The 21,376-nt window shown below is 43.6% G+C and overlaps 1 protein-coding gene across 3 annotated transcripts in view; it reads left to right on the plus strand.

Moving 5' to 3' along the window:
* Positions 1-18,627, plus strand: part of LOC146202575 (uncharacterized) — a 33,894-nt gene extending 15,267 nt beyond the window's left edge. Inside the window, exons 2-5 of one of the 3 annotated variants that reach the window (XM_084584839.1) lie at positions 1,092-1,150; positions 4,694-4,771; positions 15,460-15,495; positions 18,506-18,627. In XM_084584839.1, the coding sequence (XP_084440965.1) occupies positions 1,092-1,150; positions 4,694-4,771; positions 15,460-15,495; positions 18,506-18,604 (272 nt within the window). In that variant the 3' untranslated portion in view covers positions 18,605-18,627. Of the gene's footprint in view, positions 1-1,091; positions 1,151-4,693; positions 4,772-14,957; positions 15,238-15,459; positions 15,496-18,505 lie in introns of those variants that run through there. The other 2 variants (XM_084584852.1, XM_084584847.1) reach the window with 2 other exon arrangements.
* Positions 18,628-21,376: the final 2,749 nt, after the last annotated feature.

The following is a 21,376-nucleotide window of genomic DNA, read 5'->3' on the forward strand; positions in this document are numbered from 1 at the left end:
TATTGGTCTACTTTTCTGTTATCTAGAAAAGAACCTGTAATAATACCTCCATCAGTGTATAATCGTCAGGCATAATTGCAACTGTTATAAAGTAATGATCGGCTAGTTTTTGCTTTATAGCTCCCGAAATATATTGCTGGTTTTGCAAACGAATAATTATGTGGTCAGTGCATGACTTTGTAATATTAGCACCGAAGTATTCCTCTCTCGTACATCCATTAATCACGTTAACAAGTCCAAACTCTGCCAGCCGATTGAGGTAATCTGCTGTTGTACCTCTCTCATAATGTCTATGTTTAGATCCCCTGCAATAATGAAGTGCTTTTAGTTCATGTATTTATGAAAAAAAAAAGCATATGCTCATCTAGAATTCATAATTGGTGGCCTGCTAAATGGGTAACAAAATGGTATGACACCACCCTGAACACTGCACAATTCTGATATGAAATCACGTGTGCGTTTTTCTCAGCATGGGTTACGGCGACGGCGACAGCCGAACTCGCGTAAAATTCGCGGCTGCAAACGCCGGCTATCCGTGCCGCGACGTATGAGCAGCAGCAACTCGCGTCAATCTCTCGACGCACTTCCCAAAACGACCGCTAGGCGGCTTTTGAGTGACGCTGCACAGGGAGCATATTGTATTGTCCACCAAAACGGAACCCCCGCCAAACTGGTTTCTCGTTTCGTCTTGTGCTTCTTTTATTTACGCATTGATATGTCGTTTTTGTTTTCTTCTCTCTTGAGAAGCGCTTGGTTAGGTGGCCGTATACTTCATCTCACAAGATATCTGCAGCACTTCAAAAGGCAGAGGAACCCTTGCAATTGTGCTCCTAAGTGCCTCTCGCCCCTGTGTACTATAATAGAGAATTGTGCTCTTACTGTCACCCAGACCAATTTGGGGGCCAGAGACGCGTAGGAGCACAATTGCCTATTGTAGTGCACGTGATCCTAATTGGAGTGGGGTGTCTCTGCCTTTCGCAGTGCTGCAAACACCTTGGGAGACGAAATATAGTCAGTCCCTTTCTACTGAGCCTGTCTACAGTAACCTTTACAAGTTTACTCGAGCTGGTACGTGTTATCTCTCATTTCAGGTAATTTCACCGAAACAGAAAATATAACACTACAGTGCGTACTCAACAAAGGCTATCCGGTATGCTGCGTTCCCTTATTGTTCTTAGGTTTGGATTGTTTAACCTTTTAATCATAGCTGTAAAATGTCAAGTTGTTTAACGAGACGAAAATTAAATGTACATTCACTTTTTCACAGAGCATTTAGCAACACTAAAACCACAAAAGGTAGTTCCCTCGCCTAAAGCCAGGAATCAGGAAGCTCACTGCGTAGGCTGTGTACTGTAGTTCAGACAGAGTGCCGCAAGCTTGGGTAGGTAAAAAATTTAACTAGTTCAGCGTATTCATGTCCTCGAAATTTCAGTCGTAATATTTTCAATAAAGCAGAAGGTAAGTAAAAGTTGTATGAAGATTACTTTTTTTTATTTTGCCATGTTGAGGGGTAAAGGGACAGCAAGAACTAAGTAAACCCCATCCCTATCCCTTTAACCTATCAAACACGCCCACTGCATAGCCACCATGGGTTATGCTTTCCTCAAGTCAAATGATTCTGTCACGTTCTCGTAAACATCCATTTACCAGCCTATGCATAACATCCCATTCGGCCAAAAGACGAACGCATGTTTTCTGGTGGGAGCATATTCAACGTGGACGCCGTTTGCCCGGAGGAAACCCCGGAAAAGCCACGGATCTAAAACTAGATGCGTAAATCTAGGCACCAACAGTATTTGGTTTAAGGAATTTTTCATGCAGCTTCACATTCGACGAACTGTAAGCTCTAGGTCCAAAGAAATAAGCAGCCTATTTGGTGGTCAACCCAGTGAGGTGTAAAACAAGGGAGCATTTAAATTGCTGCTATACGCAAGCGATTATTCACAAATCGTTTTTCACGTTCGACACAAGCCCTTGTCATACGTAGTGTCTCCGCTTCTGCCGGTCGCTGTTTCCGCGTGACGTCGCTCTTCATAGCCTTTCTGTTGTTGAAGTTAATGTTGGCCACAAGCGGCACTAGCCTTCCGATTATTCACGGCAATGCATGTGCTGCTTTGGATGAAACGGTAACATTAAAAAGCCCCCACTATTCGTGGCTCACCCAATCAGTATTGTGCGCGAGCTCCACCACTGAAGCGAACGGCGCTAGCGTCGATCTAGGGCACCTAGGGGCGCAAGTGGGATCACGTGACTCCGTTTGCTGCTGCTGAAGCAGACGTTGGATTGAATTCGTGAAATTTAAAAGCTAAAAGTGGCTGTTTTTACGGCAGTCCTTTTTGACGAGTGCCAGCACCGCAAACTTTTATCTTGTGGCGTCGCTGTGGTTACTGTAGTTTATTTAAGCTGTTGACATATGGTTCGTTACACATCTGTATACGCGACAAAACCCGTCGCACGCTCCCATTTCTACCCGAGAAATGAGCTGAAGGAAGCTTGGTTAAAACAAGCTGGCAATGTGTAAAGAAGTGAGTGGTCATTATTTTGTGTGCACCATGCGTTTCAACAACCAAGATTTCATCTATATGGAGTTGAAGAGTTCCGTGAGTTGCTGCCGAAGGACTGTCGCTAATTAATGTTTATGTTCTCGCACTTATCACTTGAGAAATAATGAAGCCTGATAAGTGACCTGGTTGAAAATATTCTGGCTTATTCGCCAAGTTGTACCTGCCCAGAGCAAGGAATGTTCGTCCGAAAATGGGGAGGTAGCAAATTTCTTCTCGGTGAAGGCATTGATGCCCGAAGCGAAAGTCTCACTAAAAGTAACTAAGCGATTCTGCCGCCACGCGCAGCATGACTTGCCTTAGGCAACTTCAGCAGTAAATTCATATGACCGAGAAAGCAAATGACTATGCGTACCATGACCTGCTTACGAAAAGGTCAACAAAACTACACGGAAACGCTCACCCGAAGCTCCAGTGGCAATGATTGCAGTAAGTGTGCAAGAGGGAACACACCTCAGCACTGTTGCATTAGAAGATTTCTTTGCGCCGTCGCCACTGTACAACTCGCCTATTCAAGGATCAGCCGAATGGCGCCGCTTTTTTCGACCGGCACTGTGAAAAGTGCCCCGCATCTCTCACTACCTGAGAACTCCATTCCTCTGGTAAAGAAATAGGATTACCAAGCAAATCAGCGATGTAGCGGTGCAGCGCGCATTTTTTTCAGTGTGATTACCAAGATTTATGACCGCCTACTACTGAATGGGTCTGTCACATGTTTACTTTCTTTAACAACAGCAACAACAACGCTGGCAGGTGTGCGACGTCATAGAAGTAGTTCAAACTCGCCGGGATACGCTTAGACAGCTCGCTTATTCGGTGAAGTGCCTTCTGGCCGGTGAATGGGCTTAATACCTCAATTAGGCCTCAACAGGCCTAGACCGAACTGTACATGAAAAAAAAATCAGCATTAACGCTCAACTAAACTGCCTAGGAAAGCATGACAGAAGCAGTTCAATGCTGCGTTATCCCACTCACTGTGTCACGCGACCCTGCCAAGAGGTGGCGCCACAGTATGTCCTCGCGCCCATATCACACTTGCCGTTCACAGGTTGCTTCATGGGTAGGTAATCAGACGGAAGAGGTTAAAAGAAAGGGAACAAGTGACCAGCTTGTTTTTGCCTGGTGTTCGACATCAGAAAAGTGTGAGAAGGGATTGGTCGGTGAGAGCTGGTTTGTTATGAGGGCTGACAGAAAAGGCAGTGCTAGAAGAAACAAAAACTTAATTGTGAGGAAATGCTGCAAAGCGAAATCAAGTAATGATAGCAGAGGTGTTTAAATGTGTTCAACGGAAAAGGAACAGGAGTAATTAAGTAGCTAATGGAAATGGTGATTGACGATCGAGCACTATTTCTACGAGCACAGATCGTGGTGTCGACGGCGTGGGAGCAGGAGCTGCCCTGCTACGGTGGCTCAGTGGTAAGGGCGCTCGACTACTGAACCCAACGAGATCGAATCCCGACCGAGGTGGCCGCTTTTCGATGGAGGCGAAAAGCAAGGCGGCCGATTACTGTGCAATGTCGGTGCACGTTAAAGAACCCCAGGTGGTCGAAATTTCTGGAGCCTTCCACTATGGCGTCTCTCATAGTCTGAGTCGCTTTCGGACGTACTAAGGGCACGTCGCAAAGGTACCAAGGTTACCAAGGGTACCATATCTTCCTCCACCAGATATGGTACCCTTGAACCAGAAGGGGAATATGCTAGTAGTGAACAGCGTAATCATTTTCATAAAAGCTGAAAGGAGACTAGGCGATAAGAGATTGTGGGGTGTGTGGAAAAATTTGGTTGCGTGTTTACGCTTTGTAAAGGTGCGGAAGACATTAGTATACGAAGATTACAACGTGGCATTAGCCTACGAGAAAGGAATAATTGGTTAAATTCCTCCTTCATGCAGTTTCGGTTAACACAGCCGATGGATGGGTATGAGTATGGCTCCCATAAGGCATAAAGTACTGCGGTTTATTGGTGCCTCGGTGGTTGTATTTATTGCTTAGCATTGCATGTAGTTCTTACCGTTCTAAGGACGCCTGATAAGAATTATAAGTAAAGTAAAGTAAAGTAAAGAATTATTAGTGTTGATCATCATTCAAGGAAAGTGTCACTGAAGTAATTAACCCTTTCAACGGAAATTTTAGGACAGCAAACGACTTTCTGAGTACATGAGAAACGTATCTGCTACGGCAAAAGATATATGGAAGGCTCTCTGTTATGGCGTAAGTACCAACCTTCTTTAAGTACCACATGGAGGGATCGTGCAAGCAAAACAGTAGTTCCACTCGAAGATGAAAGCGTGTTTGTTAGGTGTCAGTAAACACTGTTCTCCAACTACAAAGGCTGCCTCATTGTGCTTTTTACACTAGAGGTCCCCGTTTCAAAGTTGCGATCTTTTTCGTGTCTATGATGGATTACAGCTGAATTTTATTATTATGTTTACAATGACATAATTCAATTGGCGGTTTTCCATGGGATTGCGCGTTACGAAGAGTTTTGCGACCGATATTTCTGCACTGGTAATGTCTACATTTCGCTACTTTTAAATACTGTACTTCCCGGCACACAGCCCGCTAACTAGAAAAGTTCAAAATTTTGTGCTTTGTGGATTAACTATTAGTGTGTACTAAACATGTTTTCTGTTTATATATAACCTAATACGGCATAAAATTAGGGACTCTTAATTATATTACGTTATTCTATAATAGTTATTGTATGTGCATATGGATTTTTATGCGCTAGTTGCAAACTACGCTGCTGCGGGCTTTGTACAAAGCACGGAGAATTTAGTGCAATATTTCATATGACCATCCACCTTCAGATGAGAACAAATGTTTGGTCTCTAGCTCTTAAACCAATCATTGAGTCCTTCGAGCTATACATCGGGTTCGAATTGAATACCGAGTACTACGGAAGTAACAACAGCGGCTATTCATAGCTTTCATTTAACGTAGGAGTGCTTCGTCAAATTCCCGGAAGTTTAACAGCACGCTGAATTGGGCAAGTTGGAAGCAGTTCATATTGAGAACCAGTGCAAAAGCGACAAAGGACTTAGGACCAATGCCCTTGGCGTCTTCTGTTTCCTTGGTTCTTTGCGCTGGTCCTCAGTGTGTCTCGGATGCTATAACTTATAGGCCACGCAGGCACGTTCATGCGACTTGGTTAAAGCTGGGCTTTAAATGTGGGCTGGTAGCCTACGCTATCGAATCATATCCTTAAAGGCGGAGCTTAAGTCAACAGTTCAGTCGTTCAGTCGTGTCCGACTCTTCGTGACCCTATGGACCATATCACGCCACGCTCACTATCTTCCTAACATCACATAACTTCATCTGCAGTGCCTCGAGGATGCCATCTAACCATCGCGTTCGCTGCCTACCCCTTCTCCGGCGACCCTCAACCTTTCCCAACATCAAATCTTTCTCCAGCGACTCCTCTCTTCTCATCAGATGACCAAAGTAGCTGAGCTTTAACTTTAGAATTTGACCCTCCAATGAGCAGTCAGGGTTTATGGTCGACAATATCGACTGATTTGATCTTCTGGCAGTCCAAGGAACTCTCAAGAGTCTTCGCCAGCACCACAATTCAAACGCGTCAATTCTCCGGCGGTCAGCCTTTTTCACAGTCCAACTCTCGCATCCATACATCACAACTGGAAAGACCATAGGACGAGTTATACGGATCTTGGTTGGCAGACTAATGTCTCTACTCTTTACTAGGCGCTCAAGGCTAACCATTGCTCTCTTTCCCAGAAGCAGGCGTCTCCTAATTTCATGGCTGCAGTCTCCTTCCGAGGTAATCTTGGAGCCCAAGAAGAGAAAATCTGTCACAGCTTCCACTTCTTGTCCATTGATGCTCCAGGACTTGATAGGGCAAGACGCCATGATCTTTGTCTTTTTAATGTTCAGTTTAAGCCCAAACTTCTCACTCTCTTCTTGTACGCGCATCAGAAGTCTCTTGAGTTCCACTTCACTTTCTGCCATTAAAGTGGCATCATCAGCATATCTAAGGTTGTTGATACGTTTTCCAACAATCTTCCCTCCTGCTGAAGACTCGTCCAGACCGGCCTTCCTCATGATGCACTCTGCATATAGGTTAAATAGGCAGGGCGACAGTATGCAGCCTTGCCTCACTCCTTTCTCAATCGGAAACCAATCAGTAAGACATTGCACAGTTCTGACTGTGGCCTCTTGTCCTTCATACAGGTTAAGATTCCCCCATAATTTTATTACGGCCACAATTACTTTCAAATTGTTCTCATAAATTGGAGGCTTCCATTGGAATGCAAGTGAATAGAGTGGGTGCCAAAAGAAAAAAAAATGGAACAAAATTGGGTATACTGTGATCAAGAGAAAATTATGGCGATACTTAATTTCCGCCTTAACGGTATGACGCGACAGCGGCTTGTGGTCCTCTCTAATTGCACACATGCTCATTGCTGACAGTAGTAAAATATGCCAATTTAGGTGAAATACGGCACGACATACATGTGAGCTCCTTCCCAGGTCGTACAAGGTTGCCTTACGTGACCTAGTCTGTTTACCGTGCTTGGCTCGCAAACCAAAAGTAGTGGCTTGAAATTCCGCCACGTGAAACTGAAGTTCTTGAAGATTCTCCTCAAACAAAATAAATTTCTTTATGAAGTTGAATCCTTTGAATCATGTGGCAACCTTTAATTCGCATTGCATATCACGGGTAGATCACTTTCATTGCACGCCTGACGTCACGTTTCACGTGAGCGTTGTGACGTCGACCGATCGGTGTTTTCTCGTTATATAACTGCAACGCCGACGCTAGATTTTCTGCGACACGGGGCCTCTACGCTGTCACGTAGAACTGGATATGAATGGTGCGGCTCCGTTTCGACCCACCGAACACTGCAATGTTATCCACTCAGGTGAGTACTAGAAGCTAGAAGCGGGCAAGAATTAACCTAAACGAAGTGTCAGGAGAAAAGAAAGTATTTCAATGCAAGCTAGATTTTTTTTTTTTTTTTTTTTCGCAGGAGAGGTATAATAAGTCCCCAGGTTTGAATTCGAAACCCTTATGATGCAATGCCCAAACAATTCAGTTTTTTATTCTTCCTTACAATTTACAATCGTTTTCGACATCGGCCATTGCTGGTATTAGTGTCGCACTGTTTTCAGGCGCTTGTTAGTTTATTCACAGCAAGGTTCTATTCAAGGATACATATTCAGGCTACCTGCTTATATGTGGTGCAAGTAGTATTTAAGCCAGAAAGAGACAGGCAGCGCACACCGCCTGCTTTTGCCAGCTGCATAGATACTCCCTGTCGCAGTTTAGGACCGCAGCAATTAACACCTCAACACAATGCGTACACAGAAAAATAAACGCTTACAGTTGTGTATCCTGATAGCGTGGTTTGTCCGCCAGGCTCCTCCAATTCAAATTCAAAGCAATTAAGGCGATCAAATTGAGGTTACATCATTAAAGTGAATAGTGTACACGATTTTTCACAAAGATATTTCTTTTTATTATATAAGTTCGTACAAACCTCGTAACAGGACGATCGTCTTGACTCCTTAACTATACCATGCAAGCGTCGATCATTGGGAGCGAGCAACAGTTAAATCACTGATGAAAATAAGGTCATAAGCAATGATACTACAATGCTTACCATATTTTCGTAATTATGGATCAAAGTTATTAGTAAATGTGCAGTTTCTAAAAGTATTAATTAATATTATGAACTGCTTTTGATATTCGCTAACAAAATGAAGTTCTGCTGATCGATGGGGGCCGCTTCGGTCGGAAAGTAAATATTTTGCATGTCGCGTGCCTGCGAGTCTATTACGAGAGACTAAACAGTTACCTCTAGATACTGAGTGTTCAAGCACTAAAATATAGCGTTCGATAAGGAAAAAAAAGGCGTTTAAAACCGCATTTAAAGCATCAAAAAGTCAAACGAGGCACCATTAAAGGGGATTTTCAATTACCACGACTTGAAGTGGGCGCCTCAATTTGTTTAATATGGCGGCGTTACCAACGGCTGCTTCTGGCGTCAGCCGCTATAGGGTCTCTCTTTTAAAAATTCGCGATAGACTTATGCTTGCTTGCCGACGGCGACAAATTGCTTAAGCAATACAGTAATTGATTTCTCGAAGGTTTAAAGCAACAGAACGAGAGACAAAGAAGACATCTCACTGTTGTTTGGAAATGGCCAGCGTGAAAGTGAGGTAGTAGACGCTGCAACGCACTTTAAAGGGAGAGAAATTAAAATCAATGGCGCCAACGATCTGCGCTCTTGTGCAGCGGCTGAAATTTTTGGCACTTAACATTGTAACGAAGGCCTACGCACTGTTATGTTTTTATGCTGCATATCACTAGACGGTTTGAGCAATGAGCATAATGGAGAAGAAAGTGTTGGCGGTCCCCTCAAATGGAGCTCTTTTTCGTTATAAAGATTCAACACAAGAATCGCTTGTACGGACCGGCAAGTTCTTTATTTTGCCTTTTATGTTCTTGAGGGGGGGGGGGGGGGGGCGTTAGCAGCCGCTTCCGCGTATCTCGGAACCTGCAGCACTGCAAAGCTTTGTCTTGAGCAGCGCAGACAGCGCGAATCTGCCAGTGCTTTATCAACTCGTTACTGAGAGCGCTGTAACTGAAGCGCACTCGTAAGCATAGATCACTCTGTCAAGTTGCATTTTTGTAACTTTATAGACTCATTTTTGCGAACAGAAAGGGGTATACGTTAAGCTACCTCGACATAAGCACATTGATAGGTTCATTTTTGAGGTTCTTCATGATTTTACCGTGCACTACTGATCCTCTGAAGGCATATTTTAAATATTGGACGAAGAAATATAAATCTTGCCGGAACAAAATAAATCTCATCGACATTTTCCGTAGTTCAACAACGTGTCATTCGTTTTAATTAGGAAGGACGCTTTTTTTAAATATTATTAATTTTTTTCTGGACAACATTTAAATGTTACGATGTCCAATAATAATTATTCTTAGGCACCATAAAATGGCTGCTAAACCACAGATGAACCTACATTTTGTTCAAACGAATGATATATTTTACTTACTGTCCCTAAAAACTTGCATGCAAAAATATATCTTGCTGTTGTGCAAAACTTTTATGGGGCCCTTAGACTTCCCTGAAGTGCGGTAAGGCGAAAGCCATCAGTTATTTCCAAGGTACGACATACTACACCATGATTACGTCATCATCATTTTCAAGGTGAGGCATACTACTCCGATGATGACGTCATCAATTAATTTCAAGGTATGACATACTAAACCAGTGATGAAGTCGTCATTTATTTCAAGGTACGACATACTACACCACTGATGACATTGCCCGCCGGGGTGGTGCAGTGGTTACGGCGCTCGACTACTGTTCCCAAGGACGCGGGATCGAATCCCGGCCTCTGCGGCCGCTTTTCGATGGAGGCGAAAAGCAAGGCGCCCGTGTGCTGTGCGATGTCAGTGCACGTTAAAGAACCCCAGGTGGTCGAAATTTCTGGAGTCCTCCACGACGGCGTCTCTCATAGCCTGAGTCGCTTTGGGACGTTAAACCCCACAAATCAATCAATCAACCACTGATGACATCAATTAATTTCAAGATACGACATACTGTACCAATAACGACGTCGTCATTAATTTTAAGGTACGACACACTACACTACTGATGACGCAATCATTAAATTCAAGGTACGACATACTACAATACTGATTACGTCTTAATTAATTTCAAGGTGCGACATACTACACCACTAATGACGTCATTATTGATTTCAAGGCACGACCTGCTACACTGCTGATGATGTCATCATTAATTTCAAGGTGCTACGTACTGCACCCCTAATTACGACATCATTAAATTCAAGGTGCGGTATACTACACCACTGATAACATCATCATTAATTTCAGGGTACGACATGACGCCAGACAAGAAAAACTAAGATGCATTTCCCACATGCCCGGCGTGATAAGGATGATTGACAGCTGTAGTGTAACTGAACGCTGACAGTATTAAAGGCTTTCGCCTTAATAACTATGCTGATCAGAATTGAGAAAGGTGCTGCAATGACAAACAGAAACAAAAAAAAAATGTTTCCGTGTAATCCACTCTCTTAGGTCATGACTTTCCTAAAACAACTGTGTGCAATATTAATGCTTGTCACTGATGCCTCTCATCGGGAATGGGAGCACACTGAGTCTCGGGGTTTCAATTATCAAAATTAACAAGATGCGCCTCCATGTACTGCAGCGACAGAATTAAGGGATGAAAGAAAAGATCGTAATGTCAAAAAAGTAAATTTCTGGTGCAATCTTTTCATTACATGCACAGATAAATCAATTACGGTATTATGTAGACGATGAAGAAGTAACTCTCCTTGCCTTTTATTGCCACTTCCAAGAAATCTGCCCAGTTTTATCTGCGCAAACTTTTCCAATAGTACCTGAGATCGATGGTTCACATTACGTAAGGACATCCTGTAACCAACTTGCACAGCAAAGTTTACTGGCTTTTAGTTAGGAGATTCTAGACGATCTCAATGGGGCTGATAGAACTATGAACTAGAGTATAACATATGATCCAATTTTCAAACATTTAGTGCTGATATTGATGCAGTTCAAACTCGATTTAACGAAGTTGAGGGGAGCCGCGAAATATTTCGTTAAATCGGGAACCTCATTAAATCGAGGGAAGCATTTCTCGGTCACTTAATACAATGCAGTCAATTATTATATAGTGTCGCGATATCAAGAAAGTAATGTACCACGAGGCATCATATTTGCGAAGCTGAAAATGAAATCATGTTTGGAAGAATGTAACAGCCAATTTAAATGAAGGACCAGGGAAGCTGTACTGTTACGTCATCTTTAACTGCAATACCAACTCGTCGATTATGCCATGCGGCTACAGTGAAATCGTGGCCCGCGCAACCACCGACTCCGATAGCGCGTATGAAAGTAGCCATGAAATTTTTACTTCGGCAGGAAGGGTCCCAGGGGATTAAATTTCTTTCTCAGAAAAAGACGTTGATGATCTCTGCTTGGTTGTGGTTAGCAAGCAACATCTGACCAGATTTTTCGTGCGTTCTTCCCTTAAGTGTTTCGGCAAACTGCCGCAGCATATCAAGGGCAACCATAATTTGCCCCGGTGGTGGCACGCGGTACCGCTGCCGGCACCGGGTAGATGGGCCGGTTTTCTACAGCTGGCGAAATCTCGTGAATTAAGATCAATATAATTCGCGTTTCGCACCACGCTGATTGGCAAAAGCGGGACGTGTGGTTGCTGCACGATGTTACCGTTGGCTCGCAATCAAAGTATTCTTGAGCGGTTTGTGCAAAATAGACCACCTTGGGGGTTTCCCCTAAATATTGACCAAAATAGACTTGTCACCTTCTTTTTTCAGCAAAAGGGTCGTTAAATCGGGACGGACAGCGAAATTAGTTTCATTATTTCGAGTTACTCAGAGCATTGGACCATATGAGCGTCTGAGGGGAATCGTGATGTCTTCGTTAAATCGGGTTTTGATTGTAATATGAATACCGCAATGATGTTCTCTACTCGCCTTGTTCCAACTTGGTATCTACAACACGGTAGGGGAGCTGATTGAGGTCCACAGAACAAGCCAAATTGCTGGGCTGTTGGCGACCAGCTCTGGAGGTGAATCCTCCGAGATCTATAGCTATCTCGCGCTTGTCTCCACCGAAAGCAGAGTGAACACCCAGATGGCGTGGAAATGTACTTTAATGGTTCAGCCACTCCCCGAAAACATGAATTTGGAGTACAATAAGGAGAGACGTGAAGCCAGGGCAAAATTTATACAGAATTATTATGACAATAAGAGAGACATATATATTACGTGGATGCGGCGGGTCCCGCCGAGAAGAGCATTTGCACAATTGCGCTTGTGCACGAGAGAAAGCAGATAAACTGGCTCAGGGTAAAAACTAGCGACGCGTAGGAGGAAGTGACAATTGCCACTCACAGCGACGGAGCGTACATAATGTCGGACTCGCAGCAGGACTGTCGAAACTAGGCGTGTGGTAGGATAGCGAAACTCACCTTTAGAATATTTTGGCACATAGGAGCAATTCAGATTTGACTACATGTAAAAAACAAATCCTATGGGTGCCCAGCCACTAAAGGGGTGGAGGGGAATAACACCGCTCAGGCGGCCGCCCGTCCGTCCTCCTCGACGTTCCTTTACAGTCGATCCTCTGGTTCTACCATGGCAACCACATACCATTTCCGCTAATCTGTTATGACGGTTAAAAACCATTTGCGCCTCTGCAGGAGGGCACCTGTACTCTCGAAGGGTCTCGACAGGTCCGAGGAGTGTCATCTATCGACGGCTCCAAACTAGTCCTAAATACCGCTATACTAAAACACGTACATTCAAGGGTAGGTGCAAATTTTACAGGGAGCATGCTGAGCTATTCGCAATTTCAGATCATTCCTCGCCACCTAGCGACCTCCGCGAGAAACCCCCGATGCAGGGTTGGCGCAGCGCAGTATAGTGCTCAATAGGTACACATGTTGCTTGTGTTTTGTGAAAGAGCATCTCCGATTTTTACGCGCCGTAATGCTGCCACGTGAAGGTAAGAAAACGAAAAAGCAAAGCCGAAAGGGTTCTGCTGCGTTCCATTTTTCGTGCTGTCTCGCCAGAAAGTCCGCATAGTGTGTTTTGCTGCTTTCGCAAGTAAGCAGACGACGTGTCCCAGATTACGTTAGGTTTAAAAAGCAGCACTCGAAAAGAAGTGATTTGACCATGATCATTAGTTCGAACAATTTGACTCTGAGCGAATTGTTCCTTCTCGGAAATCGTATACTTACCTTGTATTATGAATTCAATTTCGCATCATGGTGCTGTGATAATGCGGTTTCGTTTTATAGGCGCGTTGCCATTGGCCACTGAATTTGTCCTAGAGCATACAGCAGAATCTCCAGCCGCTTTTACGTAGTTCTAATCCATGGTTGCCCTCGTGCCATCGAATGCTAAATCATGCGGCTAACGTTTCAGAGCATTGGAGCGGCTCACAGTATCTCGCTCAGCGTGACCACATGCAAAAGCGACGGTGCGCGCATCACAGTGCCGTAGAATTTTGGGACGAGCTGGTGAGAGGCGAAGACTTAGATTGCGCATCGCAATGTCAAATTTCTAAGATTTATATTTGCCTCATTTTTCCGACCTTCATCCGCCGCCACTTCCCTTTAAATCATCGCTTATTTGGAACCTGAAAAAAAAAATTTGTAAAAGTATACCCACTCCGTGTATGCTGTTTTTCATCCCAAGCTCACCGCGATCACACAATATGCAACTGTCGGTCATTGAATACACTGCAAATCAATCTGCGAATGCTCCTTAGTTCTTGTAGATCAGCACGAGATTGAAACGACTTTTTTGCAAATTCTCGATAAACAATTGCTTGCCTTATTTTGCTGTGCCACGCATCTCTGTGGCTAAAAAAAAAAAAAAAAAAAACAAGAAAAAAAAAACATAAAAGCTGCTTGTTGCACGGAATACCGTGTGCGCTGTGCGGTTCAATGACGACTCAGTTTGACCCTTACAGAAAGCGTCAAAGCGTGTTAACGGAAATTCCACTTGCATTATAAGCGCAGCCAATTCGTCGCTTATTGTGCCATCATTCCATGCTGCTGAAATGAGGCAACTACAGCCGACTGTAGATGAAGTTGTTTCAGCACTCAAGCGGTTTAGAAACGACGAAGTGAACGTGCGGACTCAGTTCGATGAAATTTCGGAGCTACTTGCCTGTAGCATTGAATAAAAGTTGCACAAAAGGCTTCGCATCTTTCAGAAAACCCGTTAAGGCATACGGACTGGCCTCCCAACACGCTGGCCACTCCGAAGAGGCATTTTATATTTAGAGCGATCTGGTATGGTTCACGTTGCGATTTAGACGTCTCTGTGCACAGAGCTGCACAGGGCGACGATTTTAGAATTTTGGTTATCCAATCCGATCTGCCAGAAGTGACTGGCCACTTTAATCCGCTCGCCTATTACAAAGCGCCATTCTACAACATAGAAGTCGAAGCACAGCAACAACTGAAAGAGCCACCGCGAACCTGGATAGGGAGGTCGTATTTGTCTATGTTGCACGGTGTTGCTAGGCACGTAACGTTTTCCGGGTTTCCGAATACCACATGGTGTGGGCCTGCCAGAATACCACAAACACAGACAGACATTATAAAGGCCGGTTCGCACTTGCCACTCGCAATGCTCGATAGTTTTGGTCGAAAAGCGACTGTCTTGTCGCAAGTGGTTGCCCTGGTCGAAGAGCGACAGTTGCAGGCTGTTTGAGCATTGCTCGATTTTCCAGCTTTGTGACTGCTGGTGGCAAATCGGTTACCAATCAGCGACGCTGCTGAAGTGAACAGAAGTTCTACATCCGGCTTCTCTTTGCTAGGAAAACTCAGTATCAACAAGTCTTGTCCCGAACAAGACCAATCCGGTAAAGCGACCAGCGGCTCCCTCGTCGCATGCGACAGCGGGTTACCCTTCGCGACTCGCAAGTGTGAATGGGCCTTAAACCAGCCAAAAAGGGAGGGCTGGGAGGCGGCTCTGTCCAGCTGGGACCTGGAGGCCAAGCTGGATCTGATCCAAGAGCTCATGCAGCGGCGTTGACCAATGGTGTTCCTGAAGAGGGACTGCCGCCCAGAACCACAACATCCCCATCTCCCTTTTCCGAATAATTTCACTGCTTAAATAAACGTTTCATCCTCCTCTTTCTCTCCACTCGTGAACATGCGCGTTGTGCGCATGATTGTGACATACCATGCAATAAGCATTCATGTTACTGCGTGTGAGTGTGTGGGTTATCTTCACTCCTGCAGCTTTCTTGTCATATTGTAGTGGATAAGTAATGTCACTAGTTAAAACGAATGTTTTGTTTTCACGTCTACTTTCAGCCAAATGAACTGTTTGCCAACGTATCCCGTTTAGAGGTGAGTACGGGAATGATCTTGTAGTATATGCATTACAGCTAGGGGTATTCATGTTCCTGGATTTACCCGATTATGGCAACCCGCTCTCATTTTTTGTACATCGTTTAAATAGGGTTCCTAACTTAAGTACAGCTTCTAGTGAAAGCAGTTGTCTATTACACAGAGGTGAATATGCCGCAAGAGTATCAAATGTTTTATCCAAAGGGATGCTTTCAGCTGACAACTGATAATTCAAAAGTATATTTCACGCTCTTTATTCATGGCACATCCTAACTTCAAGGTAATTCCGAAAGTGCTTTAAAAATCTATAGGCTAAACAGGGGCTCCGACCAGACTTCTAACTGGCATCACTGCTTATTATAAAGTGTTATCCACGAAAACGAAGTCCTGCTGCATGGCGTTTGAAATTGCCACTGTGATGCCTAATTATTGTTGTATTTTGCAAAGTAAGAAAGTTCTTACATAGACGCAGAAGTGCTACGGAGATGGCATTGACGAGGTGAAATGATTGCAGTACGTAAGAGAGAGAGAGATAGAGAGAGAAATAACATTTATTTGCACCCGTAAAAAGTGGTTAAGTTCTTAGTGCAACGCATCACTTACGTACCACTTTTTCTATGAAAATATTACGTAAAGGTTAGTTATTTGTCCAATGTCTATACCTCGTCAACCCGTGAGAGCATCGGCTGCATTCTTATCTCAGATCTCCCTGCCAAAAAGCGCGTAAATGCCTGAGAAAAAGAGGGTGTTTTATGCATAATTACCTTCTTGCAAACGAAAACCGCTGTGCTAAGACGACAATTAAATGGCAGTCATGAAGCGAGTTGACGCAACTTCGATCCTGTATGTGAAGTTCTGATGCGCCATTCTGTCTCCCGTACAGAGTACTGCTTCGAGATGTCAGTGTGCACCTGTCCCCGGTCATGGCATTACCAAATTGGTGGAACCACGAACGCAAGACGGAGGCTCGATGGCTGTTCTATGTTGCCGCCAGCGCCACTGTCAGAGCACTCGTTCCGTCCCCGTCTTGCCTTCCTGCCACATATGTCTTTCCGGAGCGCAGCTTTGTGCAGTGCCCACAGTGTTTGAATGCATGCAGTCGTCATTTATGTGGTCAGTGGACGTGTTTTGTATCCTCTCGTTTGTGCGCGTCATTCGCTCTGCTCATGTGTATAGCAAGAAGCAGGTACACGGTGGCTGACCGGTACGCGATGCGAGCCAAAGGGTTGCTATGCCTAAAAAAAAAAAAAAAAAAAAAACGTCCACTGGCCACAGAAATAACATTCAACACTGCGAGCACTGCACAAAGCTGCGCGCTGGGACCACTCACCCCTCAATGACAGTTTTATTATTATTTTTTTTTGTAGAGAACCTTAAGCGATTGTCCCGGCGGCATACGTTTGTCCCGTATGCACGTGTGGGGAAGAAAAAACGTATAAGTAAAGGCAGAGGTTCAGAATGCAATGACTTCACTGCTGTTTGTGTGTTTGCTTGGAACCTCTCCTTTCCCAAGTATGTGATTAGCCGATATCCTTTCCCAGTCTTTGATGAGCTGAGGAAAACTTTATTTCCTTCCCCTGACCATCGATTGGTGAGAAATGTTGTCTGTTGTTTTTTATTGGTTACAGTCCCTTCCAAGGGCAGAGACAGAGGGCTTAAATGTAAGCGGTCTGGGTTATGCCAGGGCTGATTTCGTCGAATCAACGGTTCAGTCATGTTGCAAATAGTTTTATTCTTGTTTTTTTCTTTTGTTTATTTATTTTGTAAATAAATAGTTTACCTTCCTTTCCTGCCCTCGAGTAATGTAAATATTTGCGAGTCAGAACCATCAATTCATAAAGAACCCCGATTTCATCATCAACAAGTGTTTCCTCACAGGAAACACTCCCTCAAAGAGTATACGACGCCACCTGAAGGGAAAACTTAACTATGTGTCTTGGCCAATTCATCGTAGTGGGTCCTGAAGGTAACAACACCGTCGTCATTTTGTCTTATGCTATTACGTACCCTTTTCAACATTAACCTAAAACAAGGCGCAGCCAGACCGCAAAGAGTCCGCCGCTCTAGCTCAATTGTTGGGAGGCTAGACTACTGAGCCGGGAGACAACGGTTCTAACCCGACAGTGGCAGCCACATTTCGATGGGGGTAAAATTCAAAGCGCCCGTGTACTAGCTGTGCGCTGTCAGTGTTCGTTAAACAACCCCAGGTGGTCAAAATTATCCGAAGCACTCCACTACGGCGCCCCTTATTGCCCGAGTCGATCGCTTCGGGACAGTAAACTCCGGAAGTCATAAACCGTAAACAAAAACGAAAAAGCATTCTTTTCTGTGCATGAGTGACCTAAGATATTTGCGGCCGGGCCTCAAGCAAACTACTGTATATTGTGCCATAGTGCATATATTTATTTTTATTGTTACCTACCCTCTCCTTTCCCCCAGCCGCTCACCTCTTTGATTTCCCCACCGCTTCCTTACTATCCCTTTATTTCCGCTGCCCCAGTTCAGGTGCTTCAGATATCAAATAGCAGATAACGTGGCTGGCAAACACCTTTTCCTTCCTTTTGGATATCTTATACTAACCACATACTACACTTCAATTCTGTGAATGTGCACTAGCTGGCCCATGTTGCGCAGAACTTTTCTAAGAACTTTAAACCACTTTAGCATGACCATCACTTGTTTTGAATGCGCCACGCCTGTTTGTTTAGCAAGCTAGTCGTATACCCCGAACACTGCCATTTTCACCAGCTCCCTTGTCGATGAGGCGCCTACGTCATAACGCTAAGCATTTAAAACGCTTTTTGGAATACGGCAGATGTGAAGTGTTTGCTAGCCACCAGAAAACTTGGCTATCCCTGCAAAATGAGGTTAAAGCAGTTGGAGAGCACATTTATTTTCGCCACTGAGGACAAAAGTAAGCCTGACGGCCATTGTCTTCAAGTCTGTTCGGATTTTGTAGAGCTGTGCATTTTCCTTCGTTCTTTTCTGACACATTACGTTACTCTGACAGGGACGGAATCCCATCGAAGACCTGGAGTTGACTGCACCATTTCAAGATTGCGAAAATAGTGCCCGGACAACAGAAAATTCTGCTGATGTTATCGAATAAAATCTGTTTCATTTCGTCGTGTCTCACTAATTATCAGTAAGATGCCAGACCCCCGAAACGGAGAAGGCTGTACTAGTTTATTGTGGGACAATAAACAACACAAAAGCGGCCACAAATGAATAAACGCATAAAACATGTCGCAGACGTCCTCTAACCAAAATGCCCGTGGCTGTAGAGCGTCGAACGTTTATTTTCTGGCACTATTAGGTCAATTTTTTATCGCGCTACTACTAAAGCTGTAGTGAAACTTCTCGCCGTATACACCGATCGCGAAATACTCGTACTGCATCGCGCCAACTTCCGCCAACGCTGTTCGGACCTATAGAATGCCGGCAACGTTATAGTGCATTAAGAAGAGACCAAAATGACGTGAAGCAGAAATACATGGTAAGTAAATTTCTGGCCGAGTAAGTGAACGTCACTTGCACACTGCGCTTCTCGTCGTTAACAGATACCGAAGATGCCATCTTTCTGTTAATGGGAGCGAAAATAAATATGTATATTTGCGGTTGCATATAGAAGGCTAAAAAGATGATCTATGCGGATGCCAGTTCGTCATCCAAGCAGTCATCAATTAGTTACCGACATACCACCCTGGTTTACTCTGTACTGCGTTCCCCGATTCAAGTGACTATATGCACACGCCACACATATTTCATGCATGCAACAAGTCCGTAAACCACAAGACCTATTACACTTGATGAGAAGAAACAACGATACTACAAGCACATGCGATCGCGGGCAAGAGCCCGTGCTAGGGAGCCCAAAATGCATGCCTGAACACTACAAAGAATGCATAGCGATGAGAGGATGTGGCGTGCTAAAGTATGTCATCATTCAGTTTAACCATTCAGGGTGCTTTGTATTTAAATGTGTACCATAAGAAATCACAGATTTTCATAATGTGTGCTACCCTTAACATTGAATTATATTGTAGCACATGAATATTGGAACATTCGTGATGTAGCTACGGCGCCTTTATGTAGCTACGGCGCCTATACGTTTGTGTATTCGCGAGCCCCTAGCGTTTCTGTCTACAACGTTCTCGTGTTTGAACTTTTCTTTTCCTTACAAAAACGATCCCATGACAGCACAGAAAGTTACACCCAAACTCCATTTCAAACCAAATAAGAAATCATGTTTACTCTGGATAAAAACACAAAAAATCACTGGAACATAAATATTACGCCTCAACCTCCATTTAACAGGCGTTTGGACAGAAAACAAAAATAGAGAGCTGTTCTTCGCACAGTGCTACCACACAGTGCATGAATTCCACTATGGGGGAGTAGGACTTCCGCTCGCAAAGTTTTCCTCGAAAAAGATTCTCTTTGTGCTTTTACAGTATCATATATATATATATGTATATATATATATATATATATATATATATATATATATATATATATATATATATATATATATATATATATATATATATATATATATATATATATATATATATATATATATATATATATCAAGGTTCGTATACAGACAACATAAATACCCAAGCAAGTAGCAGGGGGGACAGCGGCCGATGTAGCTCAGTTGGAAGAGCACCGGACGCGATATTCGGAGGTCGTGGGTTCGGTTCCCACCATCGGCACGTTGTTTTTTCTGCTACTTTGTGTTTAATTATCTTTCCCCTAAACAAGATTACATTACTAATTTCTGTGATTATCCAAGTAAACATTACAAATAAAAAAAGGACATAAAGTAACATCCCCTACGCTTTCCTCGGCCTCGCCGACTGTTGGCTTCTTTCCTTCATATATATATATATATATATATATATATTGCGAGCCTTCCACGGATCTTCTTTCATTTGTCTTCTTGTTTCTTTTGTACATACCATCGTCATCGTCCCGAGGTGCCGGCTCCAGCATGCGCCTGGGTTCACCATCAGATTAAAACGCTGACACGGCGTACCTTGCCTTGCCGTCACGACTTTGGCGTCTCAACCTGGCCTTCTTTCACAATATATATATATATATATATATATATATATATATATATATATATATATATATATATATATATATATATATATATATATATATATATATATATATATATATATATATATATATATATATATATATATATATATATATATATATATATATATATATATACAGGGTGTTACAGGGAAGACTAAGTAATTTTAAAACATCATAGACAAGACATACAATGTTTGCAGGAACACACACTCCACCCAAGCGGACATAACGTGCTGCAAAACGTATGTAATTATGAGTGTAACTAACCAAATATTAATAATTCACTATTTAGTTATCGTAGTTGGGCGTTTAATTCCAAAGGGCAGTTTAATGCCTAGCAAGAGACGATGTCAAATTAGTTTTTGAAACGAAGAAAAACTCATTTTATACAGCCATGCAGCTCGATGAAATCCGACGTTTCTTTCCGCAGGCAACCGAAACTGAACGCATGAGGAGCGCCGGAAGTATGGAGCATGTGCAACGTCCGCTGGTGACGTGTCGTAAAAATTGCAGCGCCCAATTAGAAACGCGTGTGATAATCTCCCTGGCTAAGGAGCCTAGGTACTTGAGCTTAGACCGCGTCCGGCGTTATCGCCTGCTTCGTCGCTCGACGTAAGAAAAGGATTGTCATCGGCAGCCGCGAGGACATCAGTTCTGAGAGCCCCGATGGGCTGAGCCGCAGTTTTATCAATCTCTTTCTCTGTGGTTTTATTTTTTTAATCGCCTCTTCTGTTATGGCTGTCCGGCGAGCTCGACTTTGAGTCGTCAT

Source organism: Amblyomma maculatum, chromosome 1 (assembly GCF_055883805.1).
Source record: "Amblyomma maculatum isolate TAMU_Amacu chromosome 1, ASM5588380v1, whole genome shotgun sequence".
In the NCBI taxonomy this organism is placed as follows: domain Eukaryota; kingdom Metazoa; phylum Arthropoda; class Arachnida; order Ixodida; family Ixodidae; genus Amblyomma; species Amblyomma maculatum.